The 20,235-nt window shown below is 43.5% G+C and overlaps 2 protein-coding genes across 3 annotated transcripts in view; both read left to right on the forward strand.

Annotated features, from left to right (window-relative positions):
- Positions 1 to 20,235, forward strand: part of LOC134024484 (actin, alpha cardiac muscle 1-like) — a 190,608-nt gene that overhangs the window by 149,471 nt on the left and 20,902 nt on the right. The gene's annotated exons all lie outside the window — the stretch shown is intronic.
- On the forward strand, positions 1,002 to 16,461 carry meis2b (Meis homeobox 2b). Its single transcript, XM_062467267.1, has 13 exons — positions 1,002 to 1,476; positions 1,836 to 2,065; positions 2,377 to 2,518; positions 2,737 to 2,787; positions 3,209 to 3,259; positions 3,455 to 3,601; positions 6,062 to 6,176; positions 10,654 to 10,793; positions 12,929 to 13,005; positions 14,032 to 14,090; positions 14,221 to 14,310; positions 14,447 to 14,537; positions 15,464 to 16,461. Exons 1-12 carry the CDS (start codon positions 1,465 to 1,467, stop codon positions 14,503 to 14,505), a joined length of 1,173 nt encoding a protein of 390 aa, XP_062323251.1. The 5' UTR covers positions 1,002 to 1,464; the 3' UTR covers positions 14,506 to 14,537; positions 15,464 to 16,461.

Genomic DNA, 20,235 nt, shown 5'->3' on the forward strand with positions numbered 1-20,235 from the left:
GGAACTTAATATTTACTAAATTCCTAAAAAGTGAATTGGTCCGACGAAAAAAGAAGTCGGGAAACGTTTTGCTGCAGTTGCTCTTGCTAATCAAATCAGTCTGGTCACTTTGTTGTCCATGTTGCTCTTTCATAACAAGCCCAAGAAATAGGCTCATATTCCACATGAAAATTTCTAACAGTCTGGACTCAACACACAACACGCCCTCAGCTTTTCCACAACCAGAAATACCCTAGGCCTATAGCCATGTAATTCAGGCTGCATCTCTGATCCAATCCCAACGCTTGACCAAGTGCTCAAAACGATTACCACCTGTTCTGTCAACCCCTCCATCTAAAGAAATTGACTACCCTTTAATTGACAATGAATTTAAGGTTAACTCGTGAGGTCATTGTGGTCAATTGCACGGTAATTCTACCTTGATATTTGTCTTAATACAATTCCAGTAGTCCTGATTGTACGCTTTTAGGGCAATCTGAGATACATTTTTAGTTTATCAACCTCTTGCCTGTAGCCTAAACACGCAAATGTCCATGCACATTGCACAATATGCACAACTTTACACACGTAGTATATGAACCACCCAATTTCGTTTTTCAGAAATTCATTTCTATTGACATTTCTCTTCTCCAGCACTGATCATCTGACAATATCTAATTTTCACATTTAGAAAAATGTAGCGTTAAATAATATTTACAGCTATAATCTTTATAGAGATGTGGGTGTTAAATTGCTGAACTGCCAGATTCGTTTTGAGCGTTAATTGTAGTTGATATTCTCACTACCTTGGTGACAAGACGTGACAGTTCTTTTGCGTCACCCACTGCCTTGTCCAATGCAAATAGTATTTCCCGGCGTGTCACTGGCATAGCTCCAATCCTCCTTTCTTTGACTGCATAGGACTGGTTACACCCACCCTTTTCCGGGTTCCGTCATCACCTTCTTTCGTTGATCAGCGCAGCCAGTCTATCCTATAAGCGCGCTCAGAGCCAACCTGCTAACATTCGCTGACACCCTCTCATGTCGGAGCGGGAATACATGGACACGAGGACAGACACTTCGACGTAGTCTGCCGGGACGCTCTTTCTTATTATATTCCATTCTAAAGGGGAAATTGCTGCTTTGGAAACGGACTTTCCACTGGAACTAATAATCTCAAAACTCTACACAGAGATTACCTTGACAACCCGTTTTACTGATTGACAGTTGGACTGATACGTGCGAGTTACCGATGCGCTTGTTTGGAAACTTCTGACGATCGTCAGTTTTTATTTATGTATGACAATTAATAGGCTATACCGTGTATTCAGGTTTAGTATGCACATGTGCTTTTATTCATGGTGCTACAACAGCGGATTATAATTCTTAGTTGGATGTAAAGAAGCATCTAACTGATATCCTGAACCTCAACCCCACATTGAAACAACATATTTTAGTGCTGTGTCTTCAAATTGCGCATGCCACATGGCGCAAAGGGTAGGTTATGCATCATACTAAATAATCTGTATCTGTCTCTCATATTGTGATTCCTTTATATAACTGTGTATTTTGCTTTGATTTTAAACTTGAAGAGGGTTTGCTTTTGTATCAAACCTGGTGGTGTTTTCTCAGAGGCAAACCATGAATAATAGCCAAAAAATGATATTTGACAGTCTCTCGAAAGTGATATTTTATTTATGTGCAAAACTTTATTGACCTTGTATTTTCTTAACGTGTAATATTTGGTGATGATTTACGGAGGATTAAAACGGTCTAAAGTAGCCTACTGTAGGTCTCAATGCATAGTGTCTAATAGGTCATTCTCTCTCGCTATTTCTCTCTCTCTCTCTCTCCAGTACGATGAGCTTGCCCACTACGGTGGCATGGATGGGGTCGGAGTCCCCACGTCTATGTACGGAGACCCGCATGCCCCTCGGCCGCTACCGCAAGTCCATCACCTGAATCACGGTCCACCCCCACATGCAACCCAGCACTATGGAGCCCATGCACCACACAACATAATGCCCAGCAGTATGGGCAGCGCTGTCAACGACGCACTAAAAAGAGACAAAGATCAGATCTATGGGTGCGCATCTAATCTCATCTATTCATACGGACAACAGTCGAGTTTACCACCCTTTTTAGACTTTAAAGAAATCAACAATCAAAAATCAAAACTTGAGATAACGCTAGCCACTCTAGTTTGTAATTCGGTGAGGCTCGATAAATACCTTCATGCCCGTAAAACTACCAAGTCTGTGTTTTGAGTTGTTTATCATCTGCATACTCTTAACTGCATGAAGTGTACCCTAAATAGAAGTGTTTCCAGTGTTATAAAAACAGATTGTTTGTATGTGTTGTTTGAAGAAAATAATGGCTATCGTCATGACTTCACAGTCACCCGTTATTCCCATTGCTTGCACTGGTGTTTGAGAAGTGCGAGCTGGCGACGTGCACGCCGAGAGAGCCTGGAGTGGCGGGCGGAGATGTTTGCTCCTCAGACTCATTTAACGAGGACATCGCTGTGTTTGCAAAACAAGTAATTTTAATTTATTTATTTTGACTTTATGTTACAGGCTTGTTGTACACTCTAGGCAACTATATTTATTGCATGGCTCCGCTGTTAGATATTTGTATATTTTATTATGATTATTATTTAATGTACCCTTGAATGTATAGGCTTTCGCTGTGCATTCAAAGAATAGAATTAATGCAAAATTATGTTTAGCAAATATTTAACAATAATTTTCTTTTAAGATACGTGCTGAGAAACCCTTATTTTCTTCTAACCCAGAGTTGGATAACTTGGTAAGCATTCACCAGCTTTGAAACCTTCTTATCCCCACATTAGGGTTTACAAAACTTTTTTCAGTATTTTTTTTATTTTAGTACGTTTTGTATCCATAGATGTGTGTTAATGTCGTATTTAACGAAGAGGCAACAGAAAACAAATTGTAACTGTCAAAGCCCTTCCTGTTCCTCTGCCGTGGGATGCCGCCGAGGTCCTTGCCTTGGGCATCCCCAAAGCAGTTACTCTAGGAACCTTTTCTGTGCTAATGCATCCATTTGAATTAGAAAAGACTCTATTCAAAGTAATATTACAAGCTTTAACTTGTCTTAGTGTTGTAAGGATCATCACATCATATAGAGTGTGTATTATGCATCTCTGGACGTGTTTGGCCCGAATGAGACCTCAATAAAAACACATTCCCTCTGATTTATTTTGCAGATGATCCAAGCCATTCAAGTTCTACGATTCCATCTTTTGGAATTAGAAAAGGTAAAATGTATATTAATTGTAAAACGTATTATTCACTATGCAGTCTGATATTATATGATGTTTTTTGCAAGTCTACAATACCAGCACAAATACAAAAATAAGCTATGTTAATTGCTTAGGATAATTTCCTTAATTCATATGATGCTTGTGGATATGCAATAACATGAACAAATGTTTGTAAATGTTCCCTTCTAGGTGCACGAGCTGTGTGACAACTTTTGCCATCGGTACATTAGTTGTTTGAAAGGCAAAATGCCAATTGACTTGGTGATAGACGATCGAGATGGTGTCAAAGCCGACTTCGACGACCTATCTGGATCCTCAACCAACCTTGCAGATCACGTGAGTGTCTTTTGAAAGAACATTGAGACATCCCAATGACGTGTGTGTTTACTTGACCTCGAGTGCCTTGGTCCTGATAAATGGAAACTGTGCTGAGCAAGAACAGTCTGTATGGTGTTCAGAACATTTTCATCTCTATTGCTGATTGAAACAAATGTTTGAGCTCAACTTAAAGAAAAGTAAATCAACTACAAAAATGAAAAGAACATTTTTGTCCATTGGGTTTATATTTATATCAATTAGTAACTGCTCAATATTGATTTATTAATGTGTTACTATGATCCAATCTGCCGTTTGATTTCTGCATGCTTTCCTGCTGAGGGCGCTGTGGGTAGCAAGGCCTCAGAACACAGTTACATAGAAGTTTCTTCATAGAAAAAGAGAAGACAAGAACTAAAACACTTTGTTGAGAAGGTTCTAAAGCAGTATACCCCCTATGTTGTATAAAATATAGTATTTTCATCAAACAGAAAAAAAAAATGAAGAATATACATTGTAAATGTCCTTCATGTACATTTTTGTCGTTCTGACAATGTGGGCGATCTTTTGAGGCTGTCTCTTGATGATGATGGTGGACCTGGCAGCTGCAGAGTCCAGTGTGAGGGCAGCTGGCTTGGTGCGGTTTGCTCCTTTCCCTCTTAGAAACTTCTAATGCTCAGTGTTTTATTAACACTTGAATGCTGAACCCATCAGATTATTATAGTTGGTAAAGAGGGGGGTCTTTGTCACTTTGTTGTGCCATGGTGTCACCTCTCCACTGTCTCTTCCTCTCTCCCAGCTCCTGTCTTATTTACAATGGAGCATATTCAGGTGGCAACGTTCTTCATAAGAACCTGGAGAAACAGCAGAGCATTCCTGTCGCATTGTCTCTATAGCAGAATTTTTGTTACCGTCAAAAGGAAAGACACTGCTTCCCTCAAAATAATTTTATTGACTGGAAGGCAGTCTAGTCTATCATGATAATGCCAACTGTACATGGTACGTGGCTGTGACATGTAGAGCATGTTTGAGCTATTTTGACCGCAAGAAATATTAAGTTCCTGGTTCCTTCTGTGACGTACCTTCCATACAGAACAACCACTCCATCGTGTACATGCTTCATTCCTCCGCGTCTTCAAACTCACTCGCAGCTCTACAGCTGATCTGACTAATAACGTATTTGTGTTGGAACTAGTTATCACTTGACAAGACAGGAGGCTGTAAGATTGCAATGATAACTACATGACAGTGTAGTGGTACAGTACAAGATGGGTTTCCTATCAAAATATTATAAATATCCACTCGTTTAATTGCGAAGACCTACCCTAACAATAAGGGTTGTTAAGGAAAGTGTAAATAGAGTTTTCTTTGTGATAAAACAGCAACCTTTTTATTTGATTTGATTTATTATTGCTCATATACAAATATGAGCTCCCATCCTCCTTAGTGCTTCCCTTGCAGAGTGAGATAGTGTCACTATATGCCTACTATATATGTGTGCATGCACTGCACCATGTTCATGCAGTAATGTTGTGGTTTATCAAGCTGTGGCTTGGGGAGTACTTCACCTTCTGATCCATGTATGTGAATCACCTAACCTGAACTGTAGCACACACTTGGTGGTTCCTTCCAAGTCCCATCCACTGCTTCTCTGTTTATAAACTGTAAATTAATTTGCGCTCCATGACACATTTATAAGAATTGTTAATGCTGTAATACAGGTAATTGAACTGCAACAGCTGGGGTATTGGAGAAAAGTCCTTCATTAGCTTGATAAACGTGGAAACACATGGCACCTCTTTGAATGGCACTGCGTACAGAAAGGTCCTAATTACTGTGTGTTCCCCTGAAAAAAGGGTCCATGGTTGAGAGGCCTCATTCACACTGTGCCATTGTTGCTGTGCTTATTCTTGTCATTCGCCGAGCTCTTCATCTGATCACCATCCGGCAAACAGCTGACGCAAAGAGGTTGAAGAGGGGGCTCTGCTGTTTGGCTTCAGCTTAGGGTTGTCTGAGTACCCGGGCCAACGTACCAATAAATAGGGTTTCCGTCAGATAGCGGCCCACAGAAACAGCCAAGACAGTGGAGGATTCACATGCTTCTGGACCTCTCTCTATCTTTCTCATCAACTGTTCTTCATATAGACTTCGCTACCGGTTCAGTTCTTTTTCTTTGGACTAGGCCTAATTCAAACTCCATCTCAGGGAAAATGGTAACTTGGATTTTCAGTGTTTGGGATTTTTTGTGCAATCATTCTTTATCAATCTTCAAGTTTAGTCTTATCCTGGTTATGTGGACGGGTTATCTGAGGCATGGGAATGAGTGTGAGGTTGATTACAATAGTGTTTATCAACCAACTGCATGTTCTGCTCTGTAATGTTTTTCCTCTCTCTCTCCTCTCTTCCCCCCTCTGTGTTCTTCTTCCTCTCCTGGTGTGTTGGTGCAATGGGGGGATGTGTCGGCCTCTCTCTGAACCCCAGAACCCAGCATCCTGGAGAGACCTGGATGACGCCCACTCCACACCCTCCGTGGGCACCCCGGGGCCCTCCAGTGGGGGCCATGTCTCCCAGAGTGGGGACAACAGCAGTGAACTCGGTAAGAGACTCTTAGATCCCCTGTAATTCGCTCCATATCAAAGGTGACCTCACTGTTGACCCCATACAAAGGCAACGGTTATTCTAACACGCAGCTCTTTGAACTTTTCCAACTATGACTTAAAATAGAGTTGTTCGCTGTCTTTTTGTGGATGAGGCAGATACATACAAACAGGCATTGGTGTTGAACGACAATTCTCTCATATCTTTGGATGGTTGCTTGTGGAATTCATTTAGATACAGGTAGTGTAGATCGTTTGATAGACTTCTATGTTCAGTGAAATCTCAGCTTGACTGTAAATGTTGTTGTCTGTCAGTGGTTTGACCTGACAGTGTAAAGGCATGACGTTCTCCTGTGTGCCTGCTGTTAATGTGGTCTGTAATGAGCTCAGTGGAGGACATAAAGGTTTTATGACTTGTTTTTGTTTTTCTCTCGGATGGCTGCTGTAAAACTAGAATAGACTTTAAAGCAACTTTCCACCCTCTGCCCATCAGGCATCAATGGCCAGGCTATTGATGAAAACAATGGGAGGATGCTTTGCAAGACAAGAGAAATGCGGAGGATGAAAGCCCCGTAGGAAACACAGATTAAATCCCACTCACCTCTGATTATACCTCAGTGTTTAAAAGCGTCTAAAACCGCAAAAGTTATTTTGAGCTTGTAGTATATCTTCCATACTCGGTAACCTATATGTCAGCACAAAGAAAGCTAAGAGGATGGTGTGAATGGCTTCCTCTTTTGGGTGTCTTTTTTTAAACAACAGCGGGGGAACACCCGAGGTCCATGCCCTTTTGACCCGGAGGGGGAATGCGTAGAGGATAGGGGGAGCAGAATGCCCCCTGTGGGTCTGCAAGGACAGAGCAGTGTGAGGAACAAAGGAAGAGAGAGGGCCAGAATGATCAGAGCCTAGCTGCTGGTCCAGGGTCTGTGGCATGCCTACCTGCTGCTTCTCCCAGGGCCCCTTTGCCTGGTCTTCAGTCTTTTCTCATTCAAGGGGACGAGGCAAGCAAACAGTTTTACCATAGGAAGGGACCGGGGGCCCTTACGTCGGCAGCAGAGGCACTGGCCTGCAGATTACCAGTGCTCTTCAAAGCACCTGCTACTTTGAAGGGGGGGGTCCCATTGTCTAATGGACATTAGTCATGCCTCTTTGGCCTGATGAAAGCCTTTAAACCCACACTCTTATCTAACGGGAAGCGCAAAGCGGTTGCCACGTGGTTGCGGACAGGCCTAACCACAGGTACAGCAGTTGACAGAGCATGTGGTGATCAGGTGGTCGGATGATTGGGTGGTCGGTGTTGGGGTTATGGCCTTGTGGCTACATTAGACATGCAGCTAACCCATGGCTCCTAGTGTGGTGTTGTTAGCTTGTAAGCTGTGTGATATGCACGGGGGTCTCTTTGATACCTCCCCCCCCAGGGAGGCTTCTCCGAGGGCCTGAGATAGAAGGGCAGAGCTATCCTAGGAATGTTTTTTTGGGGGAGTGGGGTGAAGGTTGGTGAAAGGGCGGGCTGGGGGCTGGGAATGTCCATTACAAAGGCAAAAATAAAACAAAAGGAGCCTGTTTGATCTGTGAAGCTCCTGTACACCAGTGTTAAATAGATCTGGCAGGATGTGCCATTTCTTTTCTGTCCCCTCTAAGTCACACAGATCATGAGCCACACAGCGACATGGAATGTGAAGCTGGTAGTGGTGACATGCCAATGACATCACAGTCCACTGACACTAATGTCCTCCTGGAACCTGTCAAGCTGGGTTCTCTGGGGGGAGAAATAGGGAAGTGGGGGGGGGGGGGGGGGGGGGCAATAAGTGTTCATTTCAATCTGGCCTTCGGCTTTCAGCCTATCACTAACCCTGATCAATAGCTAACCACTGGCCAGGCTAGACAAGGCCAGGTTAGACTAGACTCTGCATCCTGAGAGAACATCATCAACATCTCCTACTCAGGAGATCTCCCCGTCTCTTGGAGACGTTCCAGGCAGTTCCATTTAGCAGTGTGCATCATAGGTAATAACAGGCGGGCCTGAAAGGTGTCACCAGTGATGGATCAGGGGCCCGCTGAGCTCATTAGGCGAGCTGCACTGTGTTTGCATCACTGATGCACACTGGGATACAGCAATCAGTTCTGCCAGCCAGGCTGCACTTTGTCTTATGGACATGTCATCAGCCGAGGCCGAGCCCCGTCGCTGTCCCAGTTATACCTAGAGGGAGGAGGGGAGGGGGGAAGAGAGAGAAGGAGAGAGACCAAGGGGAAGGAGAGAGACAAAAGAAAGGGAGAGATAGAAAATAAATAACAGAAGAATAGGTGGGGGAAAAGCATAAATGGACAGAAAGGAAGGAGAAAGAGAGAGAAAAAAAGAAAGCGGTAGAGGGGCATTAGGGATGTAGGAACCAAGGTTGCCTGCTGTCTTCTCTTCATATCTTAGGGTGCTGTTTTTCCTAAAGCGCCTGGGGCTATACTCCAGCCTTCCCTGCGGCAGAAATCCCCCCTCCCCTCCCCCCCAACCCCCTCCCCCCCACACACACACTCTCCTCCCCCCCCTCCCCCTCTGTGTCACGCGTGCAGACACTGGGGCAGAGAGCCAAGCAGGCAGGCAAGGAGGCTAGGCCATGGGTGCGTTCCACGGGTACGACTTTGAGAGTGCACCGTCACACTGGTTAGATTGGCCGAGTTGCCAGGGAACAGTCAGAAGCGATTAGCGTGGTGGAGGATCTGCCCTGCGGCCTTCCCTCTCTGGAGCTGAAAGAAAGAAGGGATGGGGAGTGGAGGGGCATGGGGCTGGGGGGAGGGGGGCTCCTTAGATATAATTAGGCCGAGTGAGTTCTGTCAGTTTCTTTCTTTCTTTCTCACTGACTTACATACTTTCTTTTTACTACTCTGAGTGTGTTATATGAGATTCACATTTAGAAATAAAGATTTCTTTCTCCAAAATATGTCAGTAGCTGTATATACTGTAAGGATCCTTTACATATGGTTTGTATGATAGCTGAGTTGGAGGACTGAAAGGTGTTTGTTTTTTCACCCCTACGATTTGAAGTCATAACTGCTAGATTGGCATCACTTTTCCACTCTGCTCCTTCTATTTCCACTGTCTTCCCCTATCAGGGAGACAGGATATTAACCGTCCCTCTTTGAAATGACAGGGAACTTCTAGGCTCATCTCCAAGTTCCCACCGAACTTTATGTCATTAGACTGGCAGAAGCGGTGTGTTTAGAGTTTGAGAAACAGTCAACGACCAAAGTGAAGTATCTAAGTGGAGAGACAGAGTACCCCACCAGTGTCCTGTCCTTGACTTGGATCACACCATCAGTAACAACTCCCATCACCACCCCAACCCCCACCCACTCCGTCTCCCCCCAGTCCCTGACCCCGGAACTCTTTCTTTTTAATGTCCATATTCATTAGCTGAAATATTTATGCATGAATATGGCGCATATAGGCCGCCCTGTGATTGATGCATACCCAAAAACAAAAAGACGTGCCAGGGAGAATCTTAAGAAAAGTGGGGTCCCTGTCCTGCCTCGAGGGAGGAGTCCCTTAGATGCATAATTCACATGCCCTGCAGGCAGGCTTTCAAGGCATCTCTGCCCTGGGGCAAGAAAAATAACCACCACTGTTAAAAGTAAATCATCTCTGCCGATGCACAATTAATGGCGGAGAGGGAGCTGGCAGAGCGCCCCTGCGTTGAGAGGGGAAACCTTAGTTTAAAGGGGGCCTCCTGCCTCGATGCGTGCGAGGCTCCCATCGCAATCAAACGAGGATGCACGCTCGTGGTGTGGGGGGGGGGGGGGGGCTCACGATGCACGATCCTGCACAGACAGTCTGGATGGGTGGGGGTGGCTGAGGGTGGGGGGGGGCAGAGGGGGGGGGGGGTTGGGGGGTTGGTCAGTGAACACATGGGGGCACAAGGGTGGTGACCCCCCCCCCCACACACACACACACGCACAAAACACGCACAGTCAAATGAGCACCTTTCACACTTCACAAGGTAGGGGGTAATTATGCTTTCATTCCTCAACAAACAATAACAAAAACAAAGCTCAATCGGGATTGAGGTTTGTTTTTGTTATTGTTCTTTTTTTCCCATGAGCAAATCATTAGTCTATGTAGAGCAGAGGAAGTATCTAAATAGGGGTGGTGCACGCTGTGTCCAGTGGGCTGTGGCTCCTACATTCATTATTCTGTGTCAAGAGAGCAGCTCCTGCAGTCATTACCTCATGTCAAATGTGCAGCTCAGATTGGATTAATAGCTTTAGGTTTTATTGAGCTCTCTCACTCTGCTCTGTTCTCCCTGAGCCTGCAGCTGAGGGGCTGGGAGGTGCGACTCTCCACCTTGGGTTTCCCCAGCCGTCCACACAAGACCTCCGCTAACCTTTCACTGTGTGTTTGCAGGGGACGGAGGTGATGGCTCTAAATTAAAGCCCCTCTGTTAACCTGACTCCTCTCGGTTTTCCCTTCTCTTCCTTTGATTTCAGGAGACGGCCTTGACAACAGCCTGGCGTCACCGGGCACAGGAGACGAGGATGACCAGGACAAGAAGAGACAGAAGAAGAGAGGCATCTTCCCTAAAGTGGCCACGAATATAATGCGAGCCTGGCTCTTCCAGCACCTCACGGTAAGATAGGCCAGCCCAAGGAGGCTCCCTCTGTGCATCTTGCACTTCTACTGTACATGGAGGACGGTTGCTTTGTAGTTAAGCGGCCAGTTGTTTCCCTGTGATGTTTTCCGTTAGCTAACAACAAACCCTCCCGCGGCGTTGCTTTGAGCTTGATAAATGACATGAGAGGAGCGTGTTGTCCAACCGTGGCCTCTTGGTCTTTCAGTCCTTGTTTGGAATGATGCCACTTTACTCAGAAGTGAACCGTGTTTCACACAACAGGACAGGCATTCCCAGAGTTCAGCTCTTCTGTTTGGCATCAGAGTGCCACTATTTCAAAGTCCGAGAGAATCCCCATAAGGAGAGTTTCACCTTTTATCTGCAGCCCTAAAGGACGCCGCTGGTTTCCCTCTTTCTCTCCTCTCACCGCTCTGTGTTGTTTTCCTAGCACCTTATTTGTTTGGCTGGTGAAAGGCCCACACAGGTCCTGTACTGGCAGTAATCCCTTCCTCCAAACCAACCTTTAGATTTTCCAGAAAAAAGGAGGCTAATTGAATTATCCCCTCTCTGTTCCCCATCCCCTTTCAAGCTAATTTGTTAAGCACAAGTGTTTGCCATGGCAGGATGTGCCCCTGAAAAGTGTGTTCGGGGAGTTTGGCTTGTGAAAGGCCCATTGCAACACCCAAGCGATCAAGCATTCATAGGCCGCAGAGGGTGTGAAAGGAGTGGAATTATGTTTTGTCAGACTCCACTGTGCACTAGGGTGTTAGTCTGGGGGTAGGTGGTGGAGGGGCGGGCTTTACCCTCTGTAACTAGTGTTAGCCGCCTGCTTTTGTGGCCCATTTTGGGCCCTTCAAAAGATCCCCTTTTAAAGCTAAAGAGAAAGCAGCTGTGAAAGGTTTAGATTCATTATATTATTCATTATTAGCCCATTAGCCTGGTCATAACTGTTGGTTTCCATGCATTCACCGCTGACATCCACCTACATGCTAATTGAGAGGTCTGTCTCCATAAAGTGCTGTTTGTGGCAATATTCAGCATCATTACACTGACAGAGTTTGTTGCATCTTGAAATACCGCCTTAAAGGTCTTTCTTGTTCCTGTAGTGTTCATTGGGTTTTCCAGTAACATAACACATCAAGTGAGTGTTACGCTACACAAAGGTTACAAGCTAGGATGCAACACTCAGTAGGATTTGGGACTGGTACAGAGGCGCTGGTGATGGAGGAGGGTTTTAGTAAATCAGGGGGGTTCTGGATTCTGGGAGGAGCACTGAGTCATCCGTCACTGGACTGTCAGCCACCAAGCTGGGAGGTGATCATGAGGATCACTTGTAGCAACAATGGGCTTTGTCACAACAGTGCATGTGTGTATTTGTGTGGATGTGTGTGTGTGTGTGTGTGCTTGAGTGTGTGCATGCATGTATGGTGTGTACGTGTGTATGTGATTGTCATAAGTGTGTGTACATGTATGTGTCCGTTTTGTGAATTTCTGTGCGTGTGTACAGTATGTGTGTGCTGTGTGCACGCATATGTGTGGTCGTATATACCCGAATGTGTGTAGTCGGACGGGTTCATGTGTATGGATGAAAGGCAGTTAAAAAATGAAGTGCTTGGAAGCTCATCCTTCACCACTGACCACAGGAGGTGGCTGCTTTCTTGACAGCGCCAAAATGGGGATGCACCTACGACCCTGCACCCAAAACATGGGTCACCTCTGTCTGCCATCTGCCACCCTCCTCCCCCTGTCACACAGCCAGTAGAAAGGCAGAGGACAGGGAACTGCCCTATTCAGACACAGACAAAGGCTAGCATTGTGTCCTTTTGTATCCCACCCGATCATTTGTCAAGTAATGTCAAATAATGTCAAATAATGTCACACAATGCCACACGCTGTGAGACAAGAATGTTCAGGGCCAATCAGTGGTCAGTCGTTTTTTTTTTTTACTTTTAATATGCTAATTAGAGAGACTGACTTGTGCACAGGTTGGCGGTAGTCCCTGTGTATGTTCATCTGTCAAAAAGCGTGATTATATTTCCTGAGTTGGATTTTTCCTTCATGTGAAAGACCTTAATCTAGACATGAATTCTTATGGAACGCTGGTTTTGGCTGCAGTCTTGACGTTTGTCTGTCCATCTCTCTGTCGCCCACAGCACCCATATCCCTCAGAGGAGCAGAAGAAGCAGCTCGCACAAGACACAGGCCTCACCATCCTCCAAGTCAATAATTGGTGAGTACAGACATGGTACCACACCGACCACCACCCCCCCTTCCCCTCGTCGCTGCGGCACAGCTCCTGTTCCTGTCCTCAGACATGCTTGTGAAAGGAAAGGATGCTCAAAGATGAACTTTTCTGTCGTAGATGTAACGTCAATCGTCTATCTTCCCTGTCTGGGACACCCTGGAACATTTAGAGGAGATGACCGCTCTCCCCAGTCTTCCCCCCAGACTCATTTTAACATGTATTACAAAATGGATTAAAGCATCTTTAGGAAGGGCACTCAGCCTCCTTTGTAGATGGCTAAGCCATTGTGAAGGGGGGGGGGGGGTCCAATTTCCAATGAAATGATCACAGCCAAAAAAAGAACAGATAGAGGATTTAGTTTCTGGAGGATACAGTTGGGTGTATCTTCAAAAGCATCATTTGACTTGCAGCTTACTCCGAGTCAGGTTTGGATTAATTGTGATGACATTGGCGTACTCCATTAATCCTCTCCCCAAAGCCGTCGTGGGCTCTGCTTTAAGTGTATCAGGTTTTCAACAGACCCAATTACATAGCCGTGCACCTCTAATCCACAGATTTAAGAGCACCCCAGATTTTAGGCATGACTCTATTCTATGTACTTATCAAAGTGGGCAAGGGCACCTAGCTGTCCATTTGTGGCCTACATCCATGGTAAAGAAAATGACAAAGTGGTTAACCTTATCGCAGCCTGAGGCTAAAAAGCTAAACCAAATCAATAGATTTTTGAGCCATGTGACTTTCTCCTAATACCCTAGATTATGTCAGTAGGAATAAACCAGATTAACGGGCTAATCCCAAAAGACATGGAAGATCCTAATTTACACTAAAACTATTTAAGGAATATGACATTTCTATATGGATGCAAAATCATTTGGTATTGTAAATGAGAGTACATCATTCAGCAAGAAGTGACTGAATAGTCATTTTGAAATGTCAATCTTTGAAAGTAAACCATATGTAGTAAATAATGTTTCAAATCTGCTCTAACAGAGGTGTTTTATGTTTCTCCAGGTTCATCAATGCCAGAAGGAGAATAGTACAGCCTATGATTGACCAATCTAACAGAACAGGTAAATGGGAAATCTATGATGCTTTGCTATTTCCAAACTCTTGGGTGTCACATGTTTAAATATGGATATTTTGAATGTACTGTAGCTGTGCAGTACACTGACTCAACTCTTCTGTCTTATTCCTGTGCAGTGAGTCAGGGAACAGGCTATAGCCCTGATGGACAGCCAATGGGTGGCTTCGTACTGGACGGTCAGCAGCACATGGGGATCCGACCTGGAGGTGAGCAACCTTCCTTCCTGCACACGGTCCCTCAAGACACACCCTGTTTCAGTCTGCCTTTACATCTATTTATAACGTGTTGTCAGCGAGGCATTTTCACACTTTTAATTTGACCTTCCCTCTGCATTCCCCCCAGGACCGATGGGCGGCATGGGTATGAACATGGGCATGGATGGACAGTGGCACTACATGTAAACCCTGAAGCTCAACCTACTGAACAGGGTGATGTAAGTAGCACCTCTTTCCCCTCCACTCCATTTCTCACCCACCAACCCCCCCTGCTCTATACTCTTCTATTCCTCTCCATCACTCCTTCTCTCTTTCTTTCGTCATTTTTCTCTGCCCCCCCCCCCTCTCTCTCTTCTTCATCCGTGGGCCCAATCTGATTAAAAGGCTGGTAATACTCCCTCACCCCCTCCAGTCCTATCAGCTCTCCTGGCTGCTGACAGTTCACAAATCAAGACGTATCGCCCGCCGGAGGCACTGGAGCACACCAAATTTTATTTAACACCCACACTCCACTGCTCAATGAGCCACGCTATAATGACACTTACCTTGATTAATAGAGCTCTTTATATGTAAATAGGAGCCGCATTTGCCTCACTTTTCAGCGGGGCCAATTCCGCCAACACAGCCTCCATCCCAGGGATCATTCCCTTGGTTTTGCTAATGAAAGAGCAGATAGCAACGACCATTCTTAAAGAAAGAGCAGCATAGAGATATCACATTCTCAATGTGAATAAAAATGCTGTCTATAAGAATTTTTTATATATTTAATCCAATTACTTCTCATTGAGTGATCATTGACCAGTTACTGTAATAGCTCAATATAGAGGCATGTTGCCCTCCCCTAATTTGATCTGTGATGAGACCGTATGCTGATTGCTGCAGTAAATTTACCACAGGCAGCACATATGGTTGTTTGCAGTAATATGTGGATATCCTATGCATGATCAAGCCAGAGCCAGAGGAACCATAATATTTAGGCACTATGAAATACATGACTGAATCCATGCTGTCCAGTCTCTGTGTAGGCTGCAGTTCAAACCCTGCCATGTGGGTTCTTGCCCTCAGCCAATAGATGGACTACGGACATAGTCATAAGGACATGAGTATGTTTGAGTCTGACCATGTGTTGTTGTGTGTGTTCCAGGCCTCCATGGTTTGCTCAGGGATAGTTCCATCCGGCCCAGTGGTCCAGTGAGAGCATGCCACAGCCTAGTCTCACCTGTACCCACCTGGCCACGCCCACTTCAACGCAACTCCCACTGGAAAAAAAGAGGACCACACCTACCCTGGGAACACCCACATCTGCACAGACTCCGCCCACATTGACCTTCTGTAACGCCCATGCCTGGAGGACGATGAGCACCCAGGAACACGCTGAAGTTATCAACAGTGACAGAGAAGACATGTCTTCCAAAATATTAAAGACTTCTAACTGAACAACGGAAGACGATGTGACCTCGGCTACAGTTTAACAGGACTTTCTTTTCTTTTTTAAATTATTTATTTATTTTTCTACAACGGCGGACCATGGGAACAAGAACTTTTTAGTCTTCCCAAAGATATAATGACACAAAATTGTACATACATGTGTACACACACAACCACACACATGCAACATACACACACACACACAGAAACACATATTTACACTCTAGACGCTTAATCTTTTATAAACCATTTTAAATCAACTGTGGATTAACAAAAGTTGATGAAGACTCTAAGAGTTTAACTGTTGTGGTGTAAATGTGCTCTTCATTTGACTGTGTCTATCTTTGCTCTTGTGATCACTAGTTTTTAGAATGAGAGTTTGACAGATCCTGTGGAAGATGAAATATCGCTGTGCTGCAACAGGACTGCAGCTTAATTCACCTCCCAACAAAGACCAAGCTCTCTTTCATCTGTATTTTGAATGTTGCCCGTTTGTTTTTGTTGATCATGCACTAAATCAAATTCAGTTTTAACTCTGTCATCATTTTATTCTGTGTTCTCCTGGAATCTGTCAAAAAATACTGAAAGAGGTTATGGTGAGAACACTATAGACCGATTTCCATTTAGATATTGCTCAAATAGTTTTATAGCACAGAAAAGCGAATGGTTTCTGCACTAAAAACCAAAAATAAAAACTAATTTAAAAAAAAGATCTATGACGACTCTGAATTGTTCACTTCTTTGAGGGATGCGTAGTGGTAAATAGAGGCTCTTTTAACATTTTGCAGTAGGCCCCTGTGTCCACTAGTTATACGGTTTAACAATAACCAAAAACTATACGTTTTAATATACCGGGTCACGCTCGTTTGGTCGATATGGCGAAATTGCAGTCGCTTCTCTTTATTCGATTATGTTGACAGGAATGATGGATGACCAATTCAAAATTCAGGGATAAAAAACACATGCAACTCCAGGTTATATTTTTTAACTACTAAAGAATATGAATGCCTTACAAAAGAACTATTGCACAAGAGAAACAGGGAGGAAATATAGCGAGCTTTAAAAGTTCGATCATGAATTGAAATACATTTGTGCCTATAGATTTACCTGAAAACACTTGTTCTTTTCATTGTTTCAAGGATTTTTGCACCTTTTTTTTACTTTCATTGCCCGGGTTTGAGCACTGGAAAATGCTGTAGGCAACTTGGAGGATCATTTATCAATGTCAACCACATAACGATCGTGTGTGTGCTGCTGTATTGATGAGGAAAATTACTTTAACGGGAGAGGAGAGTCTCGTGGACACGGTAAATGTACAATTATGAGTTAACATGCGTTTTCTCATAGGAAGGAAATAGCCTAAGTAGGACTATTGTTCATACTACATGAGTGATCTATCGAAAATAATGAATCACTTTTATTCTTATTATCACTATTATTGTTATTATTATACTGCCAATTCTTATGCTTTATAGTTTGTGTTACAGTTTTTGTTAAACAATAATAATAACAACTGTATAAATAATATTATTTTATCGTAGACGTCGGAGTTCCGTTATAACAGTATATTACACTAAAAAAATCGACATGGTTTCAAATCTAAATCTAAAACATACATTTTCGTTTTGTGATATTATATTAGCCTATTATTGGGCTACATGCTGCATTTTCTAATCTATTAAGAAAATCCAATCATTAATGTAATGTGCAAAATCTGACCATGCACACTTTTGAATGCCAGTGACTTGTTACAGTTATTAGACAGTTTTACTTACAACATTAATGGATAATGTCTCTTGTTTTTAATTAATGTGTCAATTAGCATGTTAAATCGACGTGTAAAAATGTCAAGCATTCAGGGCAAGCCCGAGGCTAGCCTTTTAAACCAGGATAGCAACTGAATTGTCTTATTCTCCACCCAATAGCTGGGAGGCTAAACGTAAGATAAAAATCTACATGGAATATGAATGAGAATAGATATTAAACTGTATAACTTGTATTATATATAGACTCTAGACCACTTTCAACTTTACATTATGTAGGCTTAAAACACAATACATTTATTTGAATAACATGTCGGTATTAGTGTAATAAACCTGTTAAGGGTTTATAATATAGGCATTGTTTGTAAATAAAATATCCCATATTTCAGCTCTCACAGTGTACATATAAAGAGTGGATCTGTGGAGCAGCCAGCCATCCTCACTGTAGTTAAAATAAATGCGTTTTGAAGGCTGCCGGAAACAAGCGCCTATCGAAATGAAATATGGGTCATCCCTCCTGCAGAAAGCAACATCACGTGGTGGATCGAGCTCTTATTTTCAGGCCTTCTTTCACGCACCAGCGAGAGAAGGCCTGCTACAATTTCCTTTCTCTGTCTAAACAACAAACAAAAAAAACAGCACCTTTAAATAAATATATCTACATTGGCTAAAAAGTTATGTATACTTTGTAATATACTCTTAATATATCAGTTTTCAAGACAATAGCATTCAGTACAGATACCATATATTAACAATTTAATCATAAAGTATACTGGGTAGAGATCTTTGAAGAAATGTATATTCTTTACACACTTTGATTTCATAACATCAAACGCCAGTTCTAATCTTGTTGTCTCCCAAAGCCCCTGTGTTGTCCCCCTCCCCTTCAACTCTCCCAAATCAAGGAATGGAGAGATAGGTGGAGGGTGATGCGGGTGTTTTTTTATTTCACCCTCTGGTAACAAAATCATACTCTCCCATCTCATCTTCTCAATCATGTCTTCCCCCTGTCAAGCAGCCACCCATGTCCCAGATACTTAAAGCTGACGTCATCCGAAGCAGTCTGTGGAGGTCTTAGGCTCCGGCCATGCTCATTGCTTAAAATATGCTTTGTGTAGATGGATTTAGCCTCTGGGGGGAGGTGGGGGGGGGGGGTGGGTGGGGGGGGGGTGTTATTTTCAGAGACGTTTACTGTTTTACCAGTATTGAATGCACAGGGGTTATAAAAACAACTAGCTTTTCACCCCAGAAGTGATGATTGTGTGTCTTCCTATTGAAGACATATTGAAGTCAAAGCCTTCAGCGAATGTGTTCTGGATGATTTCATGGTAATCATTTTTGAGTCCCTAATTCCAGCATGCAAATCCCTTTGCACTCTAATACTGGTAATGCTCACATTTCCAGCATCAACTTACTGGGTGCCCCTTGATCATTTCACCAACCGACTGATCCCAGGTAAGACAATCTGAGTAATACTTACAGACATGCCATGACAAAACCCCTGAATCAGGGTTGTCAAACACAATTTGACATGTGTATGTCTCCTCCCACTGGATCTCACTCTGGCCTCTCAAAGACTCCAAGTGACATGGATGGATGTTTACTCCGAGGTTGGATTCCAGGCTGGAAGCGATTGGCGTGTAAATATGGGATAAGGAAAATCAGGTGGGACTGGTCAGCACGGAGGCCTCTCGTCAGTTTTATTTACAGCAATACATGCGATGGGTTCAGGGGTCAAAGTTGAAGGCGAGGACAACTGGGCAGCATTTTGGATTTTGAGGAGGTTGACTTTGATGTTTGATGTGTCAGGTCTTCTAAACACTCCCTCCTTCTATCAGCCTTGAAATGCCTCATGGCATTAAGCTGGGGTATAGGATGACATCATTCTGTATCAGATGGGAACCTCTTGGCTCAGCAGAGAGCTTTTTTACATGGGAAAAATAAACTGTTGTCCATCTTATGTTTAGTTCAGACCACTGTGAGAAGTAAAAGGATCAGTTACACAAAAAAAAAATCTCATGGGTATGCAATACCAATGTTTTCACACTTTTTGCCTTCTCAGAAAATAAGGATGTTTAACAGCTTACAGTGAGGTACATAGTGTAGCAACATAATCATATCTCAACTGTTTGCACATAGATTAAGAAAAGCAGTGACCGTTCCTCTCAGATTGAGGACAAAAATCCAAAAATTTCACCATTTGAAGATTATTCTCCCTCCAGCTCCATCCATCTGGGTCTGGACACAAGTGTTTTCACTTAGATTAGCCAGAGAGAGAGGAGAATTCGGACAGGCACGCTGGACAGTGAACTTGCAGCACAGGCCATTTCTTTGGAATCAAAGTGACACATGTCGTCCCAGGTTTTTCACCTGACAACTTTATCTGGACTGTTGTCCAGTCTATGTGACAGATCTCACACTATAGTTACACATGGTGTTGTGAGTCCTCCTGCATTTGGACACATTTAAAACCTGTTTTATTGTCTGGAGCAGCTCATGTCTGGCATTTAAGTACATTAAGTCATGGATCTTTATCCAGAAATGTTTTCATATAATATCTTGTCCGTAAATCACAGGCAATTGTGAATTCAAAAAACCGTAGTAAAATTTAAGATTCTTATAGCTGAATATTACAATGTTGCAAGACTTTGTAAAGATTACTTTGATACTAGAATACCTTTCTCAGAAAACGGAACACAAGGTTCCAAAGTTTAACATAATAATA

Source organism: Osmerus eperlanus, chromosome 8 (genome assembly GCF_963692335.1).
Source record: "Osmerus eperlanus chromosome 8, fOsmEpe2.1, whole genome shotgun sequence".
In the NCBI taxonomy this organism is placed as follows: Eukaryota; Metazoa; Chordata; class Actinopteri; order Osmeriformes; family Osmeridae; genus Osmerus; species Osmerus eperlanus.

What these genes read in the sequence shown, in the direction of transcription:
- meis2b (XM_062467267.1), top strand. An exon ending in ATCTTTTGGAATTAGAAAAG is followed by an intron (nt 3,260 to 3,454) that starts GTAAAATGTATA and finishes GTTCCCTTCTAG; the next exon opens with GTGCACGAGCTGTGTGACAA. An exon ending in CATGGGGATCCGACCTGGAG is followed by an intron (nt 14,311 to 14,446) that starts GTGAGCAACCTT and finishes CATTCCCCCCAG; the next exon opens with GACCGATGGGCGGCATGGGT.